General features: G+C 44.6%; 1 protein-coding gene across 1 annotated transcript in view; it reads right to left on the bottom strand.

Moving 5' to 3' along the window:
• Positions 1 to 21,719, bottom strand: part of CAT (catalase) — a 32,289-nt gene that overhangs the window by 4,224 nt on the left and 6,346 nt on the right. The window contains exons 2-10 of the mRNA XM_084776619.1: positions 17,962 to 18,133; positions 15,600 to 15,710; positions 14,328 to 14,458; positions 13,346 to 13,450; positions 11,676 to 11,801; positions 9,349 to 9,540; positions 8,740 to 8,892; positions 4,760 to 4,898; positions 1,683 to 1,813 (exon numbers count right to left, since the gene is read on the bottom strand). Coding sequence (XP_084632745.1) covers positions 1,683 to 1,813; positions 4,760 to 4,898; positions 8,740 to 8,892; positions 9,349 to 9,540; positions 11,676 to 11,801; positions 13,346 to 13,450; positions 14,328 to 14,458; positions 15,600 to 15,710; positions 17,962 to 18,133 — 1,260 coding nt within the window. The remainder of the gene's footprint in view (positions 1 to 1,682; positions 1,814 to 4,759; positions 4,899 to 8,739; positions 8,893 to 9,348; positions 9,541 to 11,675; positions 11,802 to 13,345; positions 13,451 to 14,327; positions 14,459 to 15,599; positions 15,711 to 17,961; positions 18,134 to 21,719) is intronic.

Below are 21,719 nucleotides of genomic sequence, written 5' to 3'. Positions count from 1 at the left end.
TTGGTCATTAGATCCTTGTTCTGTTGGTTCTCCAAAGCTTTTCTCTTTAAAAACAAACAAACAAACAAAAAAGATTTATTTCATTTTATGTATATGAATGTTTGCCTGCATATATTATAACATACACCATGTTTGCCTTGTGCCCAAGGAGGTCAGACAAGAGTGCCCCATCCCTTGGAACTAGAGTTTGGGGTTGTTATAAACTACATGTGGGGGCTGGGACTTGAACCCTGCAAGAGCAGCAAGTGTTCTTAACCGCTGAGCCCTCCTTCCAAGCCCTCTCCAAAGCTTTTAATCTGTCTTTCCAGTGTTCTTCGTGAGAGGATAGGTCTAACATGAACAAGTCCTCTAAGCCAGATGAGTCGTTTTTAAGGAAATAAACCTGAAGCTTCTTAGGGATTTGTCACGGGACTTTTATTACTGTACCATTATGCTTTATGACCATAACACCTGTGTCGTGGCTGGTTAAAAATAGGAGTCCTACAAAGCGATAAGAAAACCTCTCGCTAAAATAAGAAAGGTCATAGGAAACCTCATATACAAACCCTAGTGTGCAAATGGCAGTGTCCTTACCTAACTGGTTTCTATGGAGTTGTACAGCTTGCTTTGTACCTGTCGTGACCTCACACAAGCAAATCCCTCGAGTGGCAGAGGCTACACTGCAAAACATTTCATGCCACCTATATCTCTAAAAATAATAATTTACTATAAAAGCCGTTACACGCTATTTTAGGCTTACCTAAATGTGCTTTATGTCCTACAATAAAATAACACACAAATGTGTACACACACACACAAGACATCTTCACAGTGAATCTACTTATGTATCTATAAATATTTCCCTTGGAATCTACATTTCAAACTGAGAAAATAAAAATAGCTCCTAGTTGAAATTAACTATCAGTTTACAGAAAGCTCCCACACGGAAATCTAGAGCAACTACACTCCCATTCTTTGGCTGGGTATGGTGGGAGTTACACTGGGCACATGGCAGCCCACACACAGTCTCCCACAGCAGCCACTGGAAAAGCTCTCAGGGCAACCACACGTAACTGGAAACTGGGTGAGCACCTGACCCGGGGCAGTTAGCAGCAGGGTGATCCAAGGCCAACAATACAACCTGGGAAGAAAAGATCATCTGTTCTCTCTCAAATATGACAGAGAAGCAAAGAGTGAAAGGTGCTCAGAAACAGAAAAGGTGAGAAGGAAAACAGCCACAAACGAGAGTCAGCCATGGGCATGGCCGAGCAGTGGAAGTTGAAGGCAGAGAAGAACAAAACAGTGGGGGAAGGAACAAGGAAGTGGCAGTGGAAAGCAGAAGCAAAGATCTGGAGAGCACGGGAGCCATGTGCCCAGGAGCCCTGAGTGCAGCCCCACACACCCTCACTGCCAGTTTCGTTCTGTGTTTTCCAGTACTAGGATTCCAACCCAATGCCGTACCCATGAGAGGTAAGGCAGGGGATACACGGCACCCCCAGCTCTCAGTGCCTGGGTTGGAGCTACAGGCGTAGTCCCTGGAGACATGACGGCATATGCCTTTAGTCCCAGTTCTTGAGAGATAGAAGCCAGCAGGGTTTATCTGTGCGGTCAAGGCTGGCCTGCTCTAGATAGCAAGTTCTAGGCCAACAGAGTTATATCATGAGACCGTGCTGACAAGAAAACCAGCCAAGAAAGCCATTAACCTGAGTGACGTTGTCTTCGTTAGCGCTGTTGAAGCGCTTCACGTCTACGGAGCACTGGGCACCGTGCTCCAGGGCTGAGCGCTGCTGCTCCGGTGCGCTGAAGCTGTTGGGGTAATAGTTGGGAGCGCCACCTTTAAACGGAAGCAGAGGCGTAGTTAGTGCACAAGTCATCAGTGTGTGAAAAGGGGCAGGACCCAGCAGTCATCAGACACACGTACATTAGGTGCAGGTGTATGCACACCACCTACTGGGGAACGAGGTTGCTCTCCCCAGGTCTAGCTACAGGCTCAGCTGCCCTCTCTAAATGTGCACGTGGGCGCCTCACTCTGAGTCCCATACAGAGACCCTAAAGGCCGTGTCAACACTTCGGAGGTTCTTGGCTGTGACAGCTCCAGGTGCTTATCTGCCCCAGGAACAATCTTCAAAGACCTGATGTGCCTGCTACTGAGCTCGGGCCCAGAGAGAGGCACTGCAGATCTGACGACTTCATCTGGATGTCGGTTCCACCTAAACATTGCCCGGCTGTGCAGAACAACCCAGTTCTGGCTCTGTTCCCTCCCTCACAGCCCCACTCTGGAGCTCTGAGGTGGTCACGGCTACTGCACCCTGGGGTTGGTGGCAGGGTAATACTAGAAGCCTGCGTTTCTGTCTGTTTCCGTGAGAAAACTTGACACTTCCTCTCGCACCATTAGGATTTGGGGGCTTCACCCTTTAGCTGATTCTAATGCTCTCTCTTCAATTCTTTTATTTTCCTCACTAAAAAAAAATATATAAAAAGAGGGATTTTTTTAAAAATCTGTATTTGTAATATATTATCTTTCATTTATCTGGATTTATTGATCAAAATATTGGCAGATATAATTATATATCCTTTGTGATCCTGAGATATATAGTAAAGCTTTTCTTATCTTGGCAGTTTTTATTAACTTTTATTTACTCTGTGTGTGTGTGTGTGCAGGTGTACTTATATCACAGAGCATGTGTGGAGATCAGTAGATACTTTGTGGGGGGTCAACTTTCTGCCGCCATCAAACATGTGGGTCCCAGGGATTGAACTCAGGTCTTCAGGCTTGCAGCAGGTGCCTTTACCCTCTGAGCCATCTCGACAGCCCCTCGATTTGGTATGTTTACTTTCCAGACTGCACACTGCTATGACTGGTCAGCAGCAGCTTGCCTATCAGAGCTCCCACTGCCTGTACAGACACTGCCTAGGAACATAAGGAGTGGCTTGCAGGAAGCGACCTGTGGCTGGAGTGCTTCATGGCTGCCAGGACAGACCAACCGCTGTGGATAATTAGGAGATGCCTCCTATCACAGTGATCAAGGCACCACGGGTGTGTGCAGGGGGCAAAATACTGGCTCGGTACCATTATAGCGATTGGTTATTCACTTCAGAAAGAGGCCCTGAGACGGCTGCGCCAGTATAAAAGAGCAAAGAGCTCGCCAGCAAGCCACCACAATATTTCTTCACTAAGAATTCACCCTTTTTAAATTCTATTTTCAAATTCACTCTGGCCTTTACTCAAAAGTGGGAGTTGTATTGGCCACTGGGAACAATTAAGGTCTTTCATGAGAATTTCCAGAGCACTGCCCCAGAGCTCCCTGAAATCAAGCTGAGGATTTCACCGTCAACCCCAGAGCTGCTCCTCACAGTGCGCCAATGGGGTATAAACGCGAAACCACTACCTATAAATGAAGCTCAAGATAAGCGCGGCCGTATGCGTCATGCACAGCTGCAATAACAAAGGGCCACAAAATAAAAAGCCTAGAAGAATGAGAAGGCAGGATACAAACACACAGAGCATCGGCTTCAGGCCCACGCCTCCAGAGTCCTAAGGGAGCAGAAATACTGGACTTACCCACGGGAGTTTGGCAGAAAGGGTATAGACCCAGTCAATACCAGGAAGCCTGGGAGTAAGGATAGGCAAGCCGAGCAAAATGGCACATACAAAACTATTAATGTGTAAAAACGGCCACTGAAAAGCACAGTAAGAGATACAGAAAAAAAAAAATCAAACATTGTGTCCTCTGGGGGTTAGAACTGTTAAGTGGGGTTTTGTCCTCTATTTTCCAAGTCCCGTTTAGGGTCCATATATTCTTTTTTATTGGCGGTGTACCCTATAATATAGGACACCTTTAATTTTCATACAGATAGCTACGGCTATAAACCTCTACAGAGATCTATTTCTGCAGCTATTAATTAAACATAGGGCCCCCAGCAGGAAATTAAAAGGTAAGATATTCATTAAACTGGTATATTAAAAGAAAACACATCAACCAAATGCTCCGCTTAGGCTAATTAGAATTTAAACCAGAGGCTGTCTGTCAACGACATCATAAAGGTAATTGAAAGGGAAAGCCAGAGCCGGGAGGTGGTGGCGCGCACCTGTAATCCCAGCACGCGGGAGGCAGAGGTAGGTGAATCACTGTGAGTTTGAGGCCGGCCTGGTCTACAAAGTGAGTCCAGGACAGCAAAGGCTACACAGAGAAACCCTGTCTCGAGGCTCAGGGGGTGGGAGGGGGTAAGGCAAGACAAATAAACCCCAAGATACTCAAATGCAGGAGAATGTCACCTCAGTAGATAACTTAGGTGAATTCAACTTGGGCGAAGAACATAGAAAAGGCTCCCTTGGTTTTCCCTCCCAAATTCCATGCAGACCTGGTCCCCCTGGCTTCACCAGAACCGTAGGCAGAAATATGAACTTCATGCCTTCGAATTCCCGAGGTCTCAGTCCGGGTTAGGGTGACTTGAGGAACTGTGAATTTTGTAACCTAGGTTGGACACACTCCACTACGGCCATTGTGCAAGACTCTCCCCCTAGCCTTCCACTGCAAGGGCAATCTGAGGAGGGTGACTCTCAAGAACGGATGTAAAATAGATAAAGGCCAGGAGAAACTGCAGATAGCTCGAAAGCTCACCCCTGAGAGGGAAGATGGCGGTGGCTGACAGCACCTGCACCATGTCACAGCCCAGGAGGTCTCACAGGGCTGGGTTGAGAGCCACTGGCCTGGCATCCCACTCACCCACTCCACATGCTCTCTGCCTTTACAAGGAATCAGATACATCCACGGCCTACCCTGATTGTCGTGCATGCACATGGGGCCATCACGCTGGTAATTGGCCACTCGAGCACGGTAGGGACAGTTCACCGGGATCTGCAGATAGTTGGGTCCCAGGCGGTGGCGGTGAGTGTCCGGATAAGCAAAAAGGCGCCCCTGCGGTAGGTAATGCACAAAGCAGAAGTCAGAGATGGTCATTTACAAGATAGGAAATAATCTCTAGGCATCATTCTAAAACTCGAAGGACATGATCGCCGCATCATCCTGCCAGCTCTGCTCGGGGCCGAGTCAAGCGTCTTCCCACTTAGAAAGGGCCTCTTCTTCCTAAAGAACCATCCCTACCCGCCCACGCCACCTGGCCGACAACGGGTATCACATCTGTCCTCAACAATGATGTCTACCCACTCCCCAGGACGCAACAGTGCCTTGGCAATGGCATGTCACATTTCGCCTCACCAGAATCCTGAACTAATTCTCCATCTCCCCAGCCCTCTCCTCCAGGGGAAGAATTGAGCCTTTGCTCTCAAACACAGCACAGTTCGACAAAGGCAGCTGTGTGGAAATTGTCCAAAGAAGCAACCTCTATGATGTATAGTGAATTAGATGCTCTGTATCCTGAGCCATCGCTAACAAGCGCTGAGAGGAAGCTGTGATTGGGACCACTGGCCCTCCACAGTCGCAGGTCACAACTCTGAGGCTAGCCTGAATATGCAAATTATGTCTCCTGTTTCCTGAGACAGGATGAGAATCCTGGCGTTCCTTTTAGCGGAAAGCTTCAGGACTTGCTTGATCTTAACATCCCATCACTGAGTCTTCTCACCGTGCAAGGTCTGACACTATGAGCAATTCTTCATCCACCGCCTTGATTATAGCCTTGACTCTTAAACAGAATTCTTGTGTTCTCAATCACGTTAAGGCAAAACAAAAAACAAGGCTTGAAAGAATAGAGAGGAGACCATGACAGAGGACAAAGAGAGTTTAAGAGAGAAGGAAAAATCGAGAGGGCAATAGAATAAATGTGACATAAAAGTTGAAGGGGTTTGGGGGGAGCAGTATGGGGAAGGAAGGGGAGATGAGGCAGAGGAGGAGGAGGGCGGGCAAAAGGGAAAGGGGAGTATATGTATATATAAACAAATATAAGAATGATATATGTGTGTGGGTGCGTGCGTGCGTGCGAGTTCTAATGAAAACTCACAAATATGCGTGCTAACTTAAAATTGACTTAAAATTTTAAACTTGAACTACATTTTTAAAATGACCACTAGAAATGAAAACTAAACACCAAGGTACGGAAGGCAAACACAGTACCAGATCGCTCACATCGACAGGCCTTCCCCCCCCCCCACCCTCCACCCCCGCAAGCATAACATCATGCCTGTTTGCTACTTCATAACTGGAATTTTTGCTACTATTATGAGTCATGATGTAACTACCTGTGGTGTCTGGGGGTCGCGACCCACAGGTTGAGAACCACCTTTCCAGCACACCACTCTGACTTGATCACTTTATGGTTAGCAGGCAACTCTAACCTCGGCTGAGTGGGGAGAATGCACCCCGGTGGAGAACCAGACACAGTAAACACACACACTGACACTGACTTACTGAAGGCTTTCTCCTTTGCGACACTGCTCTACCTGACCCAACAGTCGTTTCCCCAACTCAAGCAACCAGTCCAGCTTCCTTCTGATTCCAGCTGGTAAATGACAGAGTGCAGGAGCAAAGAAAGGCCACGCGGTTCGGTTGCATGGCCGTCTCTCTGTTTCCTGCTTTACACTAGTCTGCCCATCTCATGACGCTCTGGCTTGCCGCTTTGGATTATGTTTTCAGATTTATTAACAGGACCTTGCTTAAATGTAAACAAAATGAAGACACTGTCCATCAGCACAGCAGAGGCCACTGCCCCAGCTTCAGCGCTCTTCCCTTCAGGAGTATACGCAGCCTTTTTAACTAGCCCTGGGATTCCCATAAAGGAATCTCCCTAAGGACCCCTCCAATGACAGTCCTTACCCACACGAACGACCTTTGACAGTTCCACTCTGGTCACCAAACGGCTAACGGAGGCCAGCAGTCCTTCTCCAGCTGCATGGCTCCTCTCACGTACCATCAGACTGCACGGCTAAGTAACACCACTGTGCCTGGCCTGCATTTGTCGTCTCTTCCTGCCCAGAATACACATTTGCTGCGGCTGCTCCACCCTGGGCCTAGTACTCCGTTCCAATCTTCAGTGTTCTCTTTACCGTGTGGCTGAGCTGCTGTCTGTCTCCAGGTGTCGCTGTGGTCCCAAAGAACACTGGTGGACTAGACTCTCGTGAAGACTAGGGGGTAACCTTTTATTTTTCAACCTATTTTCTCAATACCAGGATTACACAGTTTGAGCTCTGGCCATGCGGTTTCATGCCCTGGTGCACCCTGCTGGCCCCACATCCACACGGTTCTGTTCCCCGCTGCCCACAGGGCAGGGAGGCTGTAGGCAGGGCCATGCATCTGGACTTCCTCTACTCCCCAGAGCCAACCACGCAGCTAACATGTCGGCTTTAGCTCAACGCTGCTCTGGTCCCCCTTCTGTCCCTAACTGCAGCCCCTTCCTTTACTATTCGTCACCGAGAGGAGCTGCTCTACTTGATAGCTAGCTGGCTGTGCTTCTTAAAACTGGAGAATCCTTCTACCTTCCCAGCGTGGACAGCTGTACTACGTCCACCATTTAAAGTCTCCTCTAACACAGACCCGGTGAACACGTGCACACTCAATTCCTCTCATTCAAGACAGAATAGTTTCTACAGTTTAAATATTCACAACCCAGAGCACCTTTGTGCCTGTCCTCACACCCGCTACTGTCTTGTGTCACTAGCTGAAAATCAGGATCCTACCAAACTCCATCTCAAAGGTCATCTTGTTCCTAGAACTTTCTTACTGGCCCTCTATCTCACACATTTCAACCTCAGACCCACCATAGCATTCTCGGTCTCATGCTATGGTTATCCAGGGCTACACAGAACCGCACCCAGCACTGCAGTACCCAGTGTGTGTAATAAAAACTGACTTTCCAAGCCAGGCAGTGGTGGCACATGCCTTTAGTCCCAGCTTTAAGGTGGAGACAGGAAGGTCTCTGTGAGTAGTTCAAGGCCAGCCTCGTCTAGAGAGTAAGTTCCAGGACAGCCGAGGCTAAAACAGAACAGAGAACTCTGTCTTGGAAAACCAAAAAATACAAAACGAAACCCTGACTTTCCAAAAAAAAAAAGTATCAGGTGTCCCAGTGTCACAGCAAAGGTAACCCACAGACACAGGAAACCTCAGCTAGCTTTCCAAGGGCTCTCTTGCTTGGAGTCAGAACTTATGTAAGCAGTAACCTTCAATCTGTGGCCTGACCTAAGAGTTAATCTTTAACCCCTGTTTTGTGCCCATCATCTAAAAACACAAAGATTGGTTTGCACAGCAATTATTAAGTCAATTATTTTCCTACTGATCCTAGTCCAAAGTAGACTTTCCACTCTGTGAACTCTTGGCACAGCACCCTAGAAAATGATTAGAAAATGAATGCCTAGCGAGGTCACGTGATTAAATTATTCAGCTGCCATTAATCTCAAAATTAGGTTAGTAAAAATCATCCATGGAGCTGTTTTCACAGAGAGAAAATATGAAGGTATCACCTTGGAATAGGAAGTAGATAAAGTTATGTTGTTGGTGGTTGTAACAATTTATTATATCCTTATAGGCTGGGCCAATAGTGTTATCTTTTCTAAAATATAGAGTCTTTTCTATAATATCTTTTTTCCATGATCAGGTGTTCACATCTTTAAATATTAGTGTGTTTTGGAACTGGTTTAACTAAAGGATGACCACCTACGGATGTCTCATCCCACTGATCTCGTAAGAATTAAGCATCTCAACTATAATTCAAGTGAAAGTTCTGGTAATTCCTCATAAAAAGATCGCACTGTGCGCACATGTATTTGTGCACACAGACACCTGCCTCGAACATCTCAGCTCACCAGCTTACCTGGAGCATTTTGTCAGGGCTGGGCTCAATGCCAGGGGGCATGTTGCTTGGGTCAAAAGCCATCTGTTCAACTTCAGCAAAGTAGTTAACTGGGTTTCTGTTTAAGACAAGTTTGCCAACTGGTATAAGAGGGTAGTCCTTGTGAGGCCAAACCTGAAAACAATGTCATATTCATAATTACCAGATAACCAGCTAAAGGATATGAAAGGCAGCCATGGAAACACCAACTCTCAAATATAATCAAGCCACTGAAAATAATTCTTAACCCAATAAAACATGGTAAGAATTTCAGGTGACTGCACTATCATTTTGTAATAAATGGTAAATATTGACCTTGTGCAGAACCAGAGTGCATTAGCCTTTCCAGACCCGTACCCTGCTAATAGGACAGGAAGCCTACAAAATGACCCCATGAACTTCACGCACAGGAGTGGAAGTGAGGAGTTGACAAGGACCCACTCACAGGCACAAGGACCCTGCTGAGCTGCCACCTCTTACCTAGCCCATCACTATGCTTGCCTATGAATTGTTGTTGTTGTTGTTGTTGTTTTTGTTGTTGTTGTTGTTAAGGAAGACATTTATAAAATAATAGAGTTGCTGCTGACTTACCTTGGTAAGATCAAATGGATTAAATGGGAAAGTTTCTGCCTCCTTAAAGGTCATGACCTGGATGTAAAAAGTCCAGGTCGGGTAGTTGCCATTGGCAATGGCATTGAAAAGATCTCGAAGGCCATAATCGGGGTCTTCTTGGGCAAGTCTGCCCGCCTCTCCAACAGGCAAGTTTTTGATGCCCTGGTCAGTCTGCAGAGAGAAAGAAGGAAGCTCAAACCAAGTTTAGGGAAGGGGAGGTCACCAAAATGTAACCAGGAATTCACTGAAGGGTTCTGGGTAACACGACCCAGAGATGACACTTTGCTTAAATCACACTTCTGTTGTTCAGAACGGACACTAATAAATTTATTTACAGGAAACTACTTATTTATCCCGATTCTTTTTGTCAGGGGAATTTGTTCCATACCTTTCACATTTAAAATCATTCATCTCTTTGCCTTTATGTATTCTACATCATTTGAATTTTTATAAATTAAAAAAAAAACTTTCTTAATAAGAAAAATTCTTATCCATTAAAACAAGCAATATATAATAAAAATTAAAGGGTTGTATATAGTTTTTAAGTTTAATATATTTTAACTGATACATTAAGACACCAAAATTATGCATATTAATGGAGAATATTGATCATTTCCTTCCTTCCATGTTTTTCAGGGCTGTAATGCAGTTACTATCCACAGTCACTCTCCTGTGCAACAGCACACGAGAACTTGGTCCTCCCTAGCTATGACTGAGCACCATCAGCCAGCCTTGCCCATCCCTCCAGCCTCTACCCTCCTGTACCACATCTTCTTAGTCTGTTCATCATCTGATGGACACTCTTCTGGAGATCCTGTACTGTTTGCCTTAGATATATATACATCAAGGAATTCTGGAAATAACCTAATTCCCATTTTAAAACATCTCAAATAAATCCTGAAATTCTGATAAACATATCCCTCCATCACTGCTGTCCTCCTTTTGTTTTATTTTAAGAAATTATAGAATCAAGAGTTCATTAAGCTACCATGAGCTTCAGTGTAGCCACCCGATACCAGTTCTCTGTGAACAGGCAAAATCAGCATTCTGCCTTTCCAAGCAAGTCAATCACACTCAAAGAGACATTATGTCACTTTGCCCAGCACTCCTATCTCCACAGCCCTGCTCAACTGGCTGACTGCATGCCACATTCTAAGACTCCAGAAGCTGCATGTCATGGAAACACTTAGCAAAATCAACTCTGGAAGGGACCAAAGGAGAAGGCAACTCAGGATCTAAACATGAAGCCACCGCTTGCAGGTCACCCAGTGAGCCAACATGTTCAACGTATCACAACAGTACAAAGCTCTTCTGCTGTTAACCAAACCCCTGAGATTTAGAAAAGAGTAACTACAAATCAGAATAAGATGAGTGAATGAATGAATGAATGAATGAATGAATCCATACACATCCCAATCTACCTCAGGATCCTCTGCTAAACAAACCTACAAGCAATCTATTCACTCCAGGCCAGTGGACAGCTGTAGCTGCATCCCAATTTTACAGTGAAAAGAACTTTCAACAGTTACGTCTCTGGGACAGTGAAGATCTGAGCTCAGGCTAGCCTGACTCCAAGGCTTCCAATGAGGCTTGGTATCCCCTGTACTCATTGAGTCTTGCTCTGTTCCCTTTGGGAATTATAAACCCAGGAACCTACTGTCTTCTTCACATTGATCCAAGATATAAAAGAGACAGTTTTCCTATTTAATACACCTAAATACCTTGTTCATATAAGTATGAAAATATGATGAAGAAAGCAGACCTTTGGGGTATTGCTAAAAGGGAGCGGTGTTGAGCCTGGTTCTGTGGGCCTAAAAGCCCAGCTACTCAGGAGGCTGAGGTAAGAGGATTGCAAGCTCAAGGCCCAGCTGGGCTACCATGTGAGTCAAAGCTGACCTGGGCAACATACTGAGATCATGTCTCAAAACACAACAGGTGCTGGGAATGTAGTAGCACAGTGGTCCAGCACTTGCCTAGCATGCGTGAGGCCCCAGGTTCCACCCACACAAATGCACACACGAAAAGCAGGGAGACTTCAACTGTCATGTGCCCCAACGTCTAGCTACATGTAAGGAAGAAGCCATCGGCCGGCCACACACAGTTCTAATTTGAGTGGCCTGAATGTGCTCTCTGGAAAGATGGCCAACAAAATATTCACAGTGCATTTCAACTGGATCAATTCTTTGTACCCCTGGGTGAAAGTAAGAGAAAGGGAGGGAAGACCTCCATCCCTGCTCAGTCCTTTAGGAGAGGTAAAGGGAGTTGTGTAGGAAGGAGGAGCCTTGTCGCCTTGTCCAGACAAGTACCTTGTAATGGAACTTGCAATAGACGGCCTCTCCATTTGCATTAACCAGCTTGAACGTGTGTGATCCATAGCCGTTCATGTGCCGGTGCCCATCCGGAATCCCTCGATCGCTGAACAAGAAAGAAACCTGAGGAACAGAAATGGAAATCCTCCCATTTAAATAGAAGTATCCCAAGTTTTTGCACCCACGCATTTGCGGAGGATGCCTTCATGACACAGAACACACTTGCCAACTTCCCATGGAAGGAGCTGTCATTTTTCACCTACAGATTTAAAGCATGATGAAGCATGAATCAATAATATCATAAAATTCTATGAAAGAACGCTAAAGCAAATCTGGAAACTAAACTAACACGTTGCTCAAAATTTTTTTTATGTATCTATTTTTTAAATATAATACTTTTATTGAAGCTGGGCGTGGTGGCACACACCCTTAATTCCAGCGCTCAGGGAGGCAGAGGCAGGCACATCTCTGTGAGTTCTAGGCCAGCCTGTACTACAAAGCGAGTCCAGGACTCCCAGGGCTACACAGAAACCCTGTCTCGAAAAAGCAAAACAAAAAAACCAAAAACACCTTTTATTGATTCTTTGGGAATATGGCATCATGCACCCATCACACTCATTTCCGAGTCCTTCCATGTTTGCTCCCCAAGTCTTGTGATCTCCCCACCCCACAAAAATTTAAAAATAAACAAAAATTTAAAAATAATAAATAAATAAGAAAACTATAAACAAGTCCAATTTGTGTTACCTACATACTCATTGGAGCATGGCCCAACTCTCAGTGGCCTGCCCCTAAAATAGAACCTAGGTGTTCCCCTCCCGGACCCCGGGCCAGAAGCCATCAACTATGAAGAGCTAACTTCAGCATCCTTATCACACTTCTTTTCCATGGCTTCCTGTTTAGGATGCTACTATGGGAGGGGTGAGAGATGGAGCAAGAATAGGGGTTGTCATAGAAGCCTTCCATGTCCTTCTCTCTCAACTGTGCATCTACAATCACCAATATCACTGCCAAAGTAGCTTCCCAGCTCTTTACAGTCAGCGGGAGCCAGGATCATGGGCTTCCACACGGTTTCTGGTGACAGCACAGACCGTGAACATGGGCCCCGGTACAGTAGAACCACAGACCCAGACAAGGCCCTCAGAGGCAACCTAGACCATCAGCATCACCATGGCCTCAAGCAGCAGCACTGGCCACTCACATGAGCCTGGTCCTCACCACCATCGGTCTCCAGCTCCACCTCTTTGCACAGCACACTCACTGCTTCCTTTTCTTCTATCTACACGGCATGTACCGCTCCTTTTTTTCTACTGTTCTATCTTTCTTATCTCTCCATCACACATCTGTTCCTTGTAGCGGTATCTACCACCCACTGCAGGCAGCCTCTCCAACTGTATTTTGATAGCAAAGACTTTTAGTAGTGCTTTTCTCTCACTTCCTTAACACACAGCTTCACCTCCTAAAGACGCCTAAACATTAACTGATCGTGTTTCCAACCATCTAAGCATCAGGCTTAGATGCAAACTCTTTGAGATCAAGAAATCTGAAGAAGCACCCCAAAAAGACAGAAGCCAATTCCAATAAAACAACCGAAGCAGCAAGAACACATTAACAATGCCATCCCAGGTGACACAGTACAACACAGTGAAAAAAGGCAGGGTTCTCACCTGATGGAGAGACTCTGGGCGCAGGCTCCAGAAGTCCCAGACCATGTCGGGGTCCTTCAGGTGAGTTTGTGGATTTCTCTTCTGGCTATGGATAAAGGATGGAAACTAAATGGGAGGGAGGGAGAGAAAATAAAAATCAGAAACCTAAGTTTGTAAGAATTATAGAGTCTTACATGATGTATTATCTTTGGCTCCCTTATGGTTATAATTCTAATCAATACAATTTCATAAACTTAGATTGTTAAGCTTTCAAATAAAATGTGCTCAGCATGTTCAACCAATTCTTTAGATACTCTAGTATCAAATGCATTCAGAGCTGAGGTATCTCTTTAAATACTGCCATCACCACCAAGCACACACACACCACACAAACATACACACACGCATACACCACACACACACATATATACATATATCCCACACATACACACATCATACATATACACACACATATATACACATACCACACATACACACACACACCATGCACATACCACACACAAACACAAACACACACACATACACCATATACACAAATATATATATACATATATATATATATATATATCACACACATATGCATACACACCACACACACACACACACACACAGAGAGAGAGAGAGAGAGAGAGAGAGAGAGAGAGAGAGAGAGAGAGAGAGAGAGAGAGAGAGAAATATCCTCTATCTGCTTCTTGGACAAAGGCCATCTTCACTAATCCTCCAGGCTCTGCAATGGGAGCTGGACTATTCCCAACACGTCAGATGTAGCATCTTAACATGCCAAATCTCAGGCCAATGGTAATTATCATTTGATATTACAGAGATATTCTAAATTCTAGGGAGGAAAATTAAAGGGCAACCCAAACAATACACTGACTCTTTTCTCCAGGGCTTATCCTGGAGAAAATGCTAACCCTGAAGAGACCTGGAAGTCAAAAGAAATCAACAACACTTGTAGAGAGAAAAACAGTCCATCACCTACCAATATGGCGTCCCTGATGAAGAAAATAGGGGTGTTGTTTCCCACAAGATCCCAGTTACCATCTTCAGTGTAGAATTTCACTGCGAACCCACGGGGGTCACGAACTGTGTCAGCCGAGCCCGACTCTCCAGCTGGAAGATTCAAATGGAAGAATGAGGCAGCACCAAGCACACTGCAGCCAAGAAGCCACACGTCACAGAGGCGATTAGCATCCACCGCCTTCAGCCCACTTCCTGGAAATGTCTGCGGCGTTTTTACTACAACCTACCTGCTAATTGGTTCTAGAAATCAGACAAAAGAATGAATTGAAACTGATAAGAGATCAAGAATACCAAGAGCTGACAAGATTATCCATTTAACCAGGTAATTAGGAAAATAATTATGAAGATTAGAGTAATAAAGAGCGAGCTGTGTGAGACCAGAGAACTGACTCATTCATTAATCACAGTTAAGACTCAGATTCCATCCCCAGCACCCACATGGCAGCTCGCAAGCATTTAACTCCAGTTCCAGGGGATCTGACACCCCTTCCTGGCCTCTGAGGATACCAGGCATGCACATGGTACACAGACACATATGCAGGCAAAACATCCATACACATAAAATAAAAACAATAAAATGTTTAAGAAAAGAGTGAAATATCAAAAAGTTAGTATTAAAAAATTATTTAATGTACAAGTTTATTCTTTATCTCATTCATTTTGCATAGTATGGTTGGTTGGTTGGTTTGTTTGTTTGTTTGTTTGTTTGAGCAGAGAGCCTAGCAGAAAAGCCTAACTAATTACTGGCACTGTGGTATGTTAGGATATATATGTAGGCAGGTACAAATATTAATTATGCAACATAATAATAAAATATTCCAATCATTCTGAAATAGATGAGCCTCATACTGCAAAGTAGATCTACAGATTAGCGCAAGTCAATCACCTGTACTATTGCTGCAGTACACTTAGTTCTCAGTAAAGAGCAGCTGTGACGATGGGTATTAAAGAAAATCTCCACTCCATATTTCCCTCTGAGGCAACTCCTATAGAATGTTCTTTCTAAACGTCAAAAAAATGCAGCGATAACCCCCTGATGGTCCAACAAACAAAACAATAAATAACCTCCTGTATGCTCCAGGTATTACCTATACAATGAAACAGACTAAAATTACAGAAATACTTGCTTTCTGTTTCTTAGTATGTTTTTCTTAAGAGTAAGTTATGAATGTCCCCCACATAAGGTGCAGGTTGAAGGAACCAGAAGAGGCAAGCAAACAGACTGACTTACCGACTGTGGAGAATCGCACCGCAATGGGAGTCCTCTTCCCAATATGCTCAAACACCTTTGCCTTACAATAGCTGGTGATGTCGTGAGTGACCTCAAAGTATCCAAAGGCACCTAATGAGAAGACAGACATTCTCAGCACAGGCCCATCCCTCAGGCCTCAGGCCTCAACTGGCACCTGTGACAAGAGAAACCAAGCATCCAGCACCCGAATTCCAGGACCTTCCAATACGATGGGGGAGAAGAAGTAAGCGAACACAGAATGTTAAGGGCCAAAATGCAAAGTCCCATTGTCACCCAGTGCTCCAAGGAGTGCCACACGCAGGAGCCAAGAGGTGATGATGGGGTGCTGGAAACAGCTAGTTGGTCAAGGCTGACTAAAGTCAAAGTACCTCAGAGAGCCTTGAGGTACAGGCAGGAGCCAAGGAAGGAAGCGGAAGGACACATTTCCAGGGAAGAAGACAGGGCAGAAAGGACAGCTGCCAAATGACAAGTGTCATCAGAGAAGACCTAAGATGACAGGAAGAAACGTATCGTATCTAGGAAGCAGAGATGAAGAAGCCAGGAAAGCTGACTACAAGTCCACAGAGGCAGGCTAAGAAGATGACGCGTTGCCCTTTCTCTGCTGCTGTTTCTTTGTTGTTGTTATTGTGTTTGTTTTGAGGTAGGGTCTCTCTGTGTAGCCCTGGCTGTCCTGGACTCACTTTGTAGACCAGGCTGTAGACAGTGATCCACCTGCCTCTGTCTCCCGAGTGCTGGGATTAAAGGCGTGCGTCACTGCCACTATCACCTGACGGCGGTGATACTCTTTTTATTGGGCTTTCCCTTTAAACACCACTGTCATCTTTTACATCCACCATAAAAGAAGATCAAAGTTTTGCAGATGCTAGATGAAAGAGAAGAAAATAAATTGCCCCAAATTCACCACTCCAACATAACTATGCGCTGTGTGTCAGTTCATTTCAGTATTTATGCGGAAAGAGCCCGTTTTAACTAAGCTACAATTGGTGCATGTTTCTCCATCTGTGCTTTCCTTCTTCTACTGAACTATATAACAGAAAAAAATAGAGAAAGGTTACTTTTTGGTATGTGTGGTGCTGGAGGGTGAACCCTAGGCTTGATAGATAAGCACTCCAGTACTGAGCTACAGGATACAACCACTTAGCACAGACCGGCCTTGGACTCGGTCTTTTTCTGCTTCCCAAGTGCTGAAATTACAGGCATGTGCCACATTGCCACACCTGCTGGGAAGTTACTTTCTTTTTATTTGTTTGTTCTGTGCATGTGTGCACGCATACCATCTGGGCATGTGCGTGTATGTACATGTGAGTGTGGAGGTCACGGGGGAGGGAAGCTGCATGTGAGTGTGGAGATCACGGGGGAAGCTACATGTCCTGGACCGCTTTCCATTGTTATCTGTTTGAGACAGGTCTTTCACTGAAACTGACTTGGCTTGGCTGGCCCACTGAGAGCCTTGTCCACTCCCCGCCTCCCCCACACACCCTGAGGTTACAAGTACACTATAGTATGCCAGCTTTTTTTACACATGGATGCTAGCAATCTAAACTTGAGTCCTCGAGGCTGTGCAGGACACACTTTACCAACTGAACTAACTCTCCAGCTCCCAAAAGGTAGTTTTTAAAACTGTTTTGAAGCTGAGCAGACGGCTCAGCAGTTAAGAGCGCTGGCCGCTCTTCCAGGGTACCCAGGTTCAACATCCAACACAAGGCAGCACAAAATTGTCAGCAACTCCAGTTCCAGAGGCTCTGATGCCTTCTTATGGACTCCTCAGCACCAGTTACTCACATGGTGCACAGATAAAACACCAATGCATATTAATTGAATAAATATTTTAAATTGTTTTATACATAATATATAATGTATATTTTATTATATATTTTATATATGAATATATAAATAATATATGCTATGTTTATATATGTTATATATTACATAAAATACATATTATATTATCATGTTTATTAGATTATATAGGAGTAAATTATATATATGATAATTATATAAGCAACAAAATTATATAATTGTTTTATATATTATTTGTGTATTTGTATTATATATTATTTATATTATTATATACTGGTATAATATTATATAATATATAATATTATAACATAACAAATAGTATAAAAAATTAATGTTAGTATATAATATGTTAATATGATTTATAATAATACAAAAACTTAGGCCATTCTTCTACTAATAAAGCTTTCCTTTTTTTCCAAAAATGGAGAATTGGGGTTTTACTGAAGGAAGGCAATGTCTGGTTCCCTCTGCTTAAGGTTGTCAGGTGCGTTGGGAATGCCTTTGAGCCAGGTTAGGAGTGAAGAACACAGATTGTTCTCACCTGCTCCTTTTGCGTGTACCACTCTCTCAGGAATTCGCTCTCTGTCAAAATGTGCCATCTCATCAGTGAAAACCACATCCTGAACGAGGAGGGGCCCCCGGGACCCTGCGGTCATGACATTAAGTTTATCTCCTATTGGGTTCCCGCCTCCGGTGGTCAGGACATCGGGTTTCTATGTGAACATGAAAGAAAAAGTACAGGCGAGTCAGTCCAGTTGAACACGTAACTCACACCTTGCAATTTTTACTCCCTCCTCCCTGTTCTTAAATCTCCTCGGTGCTAAGTACTGAAATAGTACAATCTGTTCTCAGAAACACTTGTCACCTCAACATCAATTCCCAAGACATTGTTCTGGGAAGCAGAGGTGACTAATGTCTGCTCCCTGGCTCAGCTGTGACTAGAGATGATGCTGGATTCCACAAAGGAGCCCCCAGATAGATACCCCCAAAAGGGAACATATGTGCTTGATTCCCAATATCGAAACTAACAGTAAAAAGATAGTCTTCAGAGACCCTAGGGCCAGCTGATGTTCGCTTCCCTCAGGGCTGAATTTTGTCATGCAGGGAGCTCTCAGACGCCAGGGACGTTCAGAGGTAATGCTGTGGATGGACGCTCATTTCTCTCAAGCTGACTATAGTGGTATCTCTTCTCAGTTTTAAGAGAAAAAAATCAGCAAAGCTTCTTGGCTAAAAAATAATTGTTTCTGATAACGTGGATACACTATTAACGTTCTAAGGAGGTCACCCATCTCAGAAGCAGGGCAGGATATTTTACTGTATTAAGCAGTAGTAACACACAGCGTTTCCCAATCTAGGCACATCAGTTGTCTCTTGGCTGCCCCTCCTCTGAATGACCACAATCTCCAAGGCCCCAGATGACACTGTGCACACCCTACCTTCATTCTACCCCATGGCAAAAGTACTTTTTTTTCCCTTATCAACCTACCTTAAGTGTCCAAAATAATGCGTTTTGTTGTGATAGTTTCTTACACGCACATGACATACTCACCCCTTATGATATTTCTGACTACCGACAACTACCTCTTTGGGTGTCTTTCCTTGTCCCCAGGAAACTGGGACATGCAGGGATGAGCAACAGCTCTTTTAGGTCTCCTGGGAGAACAATTCAACAGAGTGCAGTGAGGAAAGTCTCGGTTTCTCCACACACCGAGAGCGGGTACAGTGTTCACTCTCCACGTGTGCCTGCCTCAAACCTTCGCTACTTCCTGTCTCTCCTCCAGAAGGTGCTGTGGTAGGGAGTGGGCTCCCTAAAACCATAACAGTCTTTGGCTGAGGTAGAACTCAGTGCTGAAGAGCTCACCTAGCATGTGTGAGGCCTGGCTCAACCCCCCCCAACCCCCCCACCCACCCCCTGCCGCCACAAGAGCCACCCAAATCCCAGGGTATATATGGAAGAACACTGTAAAACTCATAAACAAGACTCTCACACATGTGCTCTACACTTGTCACACTTCCTAAATCATTAACAGATTTCCTCACGTGGCCTCAAATACCTACAATTTACCTCCAAAATAAACATGATAGGAACAGCTTTTTAATAAGCAGCAGTTCAGAAAAGAGCCCAGGGGGCAAAGACTGAAAAAAAAAAAAAAAAAGATTGCCCAACTTCGGGGAGTTTTTAGGCAGCACTGGACAGAAGGCTGATGTGGGACTTGTCAGTAATATATGTCTTTAGATGAAAGTATGATAGCAGAAACAGGTCTCACTCAATGAGCGAGCACTTCTCTCACATGTGTGAGGCTCTGGGTTGTATCCCTAACCTTGAAAATAACCACTGTGAATGCATAATACCAACATGCAATAAAGACTTACTAACCACAGTGAGCTGGTGAGACCGGAGACTAGACCACACAAGTTACGTCACTTAAGCTTCCCAATAATCTCATGAGAGCAATGTTAGGAATTCTACACAATGGGGCAATGCGCATGTGCAGACAACCTACATAACATTCTTTAAAATTTATGTGTGTATGCATGTGTGTAGGGTGAGCACCTTTGTGTATTCATGTTCGCATGTGTGAGAGCATGGACATGGGCCAGGTGTACACATATAAGTATGTCGAAGCTCAAAGCTGCTTTGAGGCCTCTTCCCTAATCTTCATTTTATTTATTGTGGCAGGTCTCTCAATCGAACCCAGATCTCACTGATCAGCCATCTTGAGCCTGTGATTACAGATGACTGGCTGCCTGACCCGCCCAGCTTTTACACAGGTGCTGAGGATCTGAACCCTGGTCCTCACGTTTGTATGGCAAGTGCTTTATCCACTGAGCCACCTCCCTGGTCCTTACATAATTTTGAACAGAGGATGAACTTGTAACTTGTTATGATGTTATTATAATTTTTAATGTAGCAAAACATAACTTTAAAAACAATTTTTAATGTTTTAAAACTGATGTTCCCTAAGTTCTTAGTTCTTTTTCTAGTTACACACACACACACACACACACACACACACACACACACATACACACACGTCATAGGAAAATTGCAAGATTCAGTTTTCTCCTTCTACCATGTGGATCCTAGGGTTGCCAGGTTGGATGGCAAGACCTTCACCTGCTGAGCCATCTCATCAGCCCCAGAAGCAGATATTTTGTAAGATGGACTTTTAAAAAATATATATTTCTGCTGCTGGACAATTTTAAGAGCTAGAGCACTGTATACAAAATAATTAATAAATAAAATATTTTTAAAAGAGAGAGAAAAAAAGAAGAGAGAAAGAGACAGAGACAGAGACAGAGAGACAGAGAGAGAGGTAGCTCTGAGAAGGTAGCATTTGTAATAGGTCTGCTGATGTTCTAGCCAATAGCTACTCACCACTAGCTGTCCACCCACCCATGCCTCTCCTGAAACACTTCCTGCCTCAACCATACTATTTCCAAACCACCAAATGGCTCAGTGGACAAAGACACTTGCTGCCAAGTCTGATAGATAACCCGAGTTCATTCCCTAGCACCCACAAGGGGAAAGAGGGGGCTCCTGAAAGTTGACCTCTAACCTCCACACACATATAAACAAACAAATACGTAAGAAATACTTTGAAGAAGTTCCTCCTATCTCCAATAAGGAAAACCAAAGCATAAGGAGCTAACCTGAGAACCACCACTCTCAGGAGATCAGCTGAAACCCCACGAGAGAAGCTGTTTCTAGATAACAGAGAGAGCCACGACTGCACAACAAGCAGCGTGCAAGCCTCTGGACTGCTCAGCCCTAAAGAGGGTGTCTTCATCAATGCTCCCCTCCAGGCTCAGGGAGCCAGACAGAAGAGGAGGAAGAAAGACTGTAAGAGCCAGAGGTGGTGGATAATCCCCAAAACCCAGCATTTCCGGACAGAACAGGGCTGACCCACATAGGAAAGTGTGGCAGCAAGTGCAAGACCTGCGTAAGTTCAAGCCAGACAAAAGTCCCAGCTCAGAGACAGGAAGTGGGCTGTTTTCAATTGCTGGCTGCTGGAAGTGACAGTGGAAATATCAGCTACATCTAATTAATAAAATAAAATTTGAAAAAAGAAAAGAAAATATCAGCTACAACCCAGGGCAGCCTAGATGCCAACACAAAATGATCTCTGTGGGCTATTGTTGTCGTCTTCAGGTGTGTGTGTGTGTGTGTGTGTGTGTGTGTGTGTGTGTGTGTGTGTGTCTGACTTTTCACTTTTCTGTTGTTTTTCTTTTATGTTCTTTTTTGCTTTTGAAAGGAAGAATATGAAGTCGGGTGATCTAAAACACATCACAGACCAC

Source organism: Acomys minous, assembly GCF_964271855.1.
Source record: "Acomys minous genome assembly, chromosome: 3".
Taxonomy (NCBI): domain Eukaryota; kingdom Metazoa; phylum Chordata; class Mammalia; order Rodentia; family Muridae; genus Acomys; species Acomys minous.
Note: the sequence above shows the minus strand (reverse complement) of the source record. Positions and strands in the feature narration are given on the sequence as shown.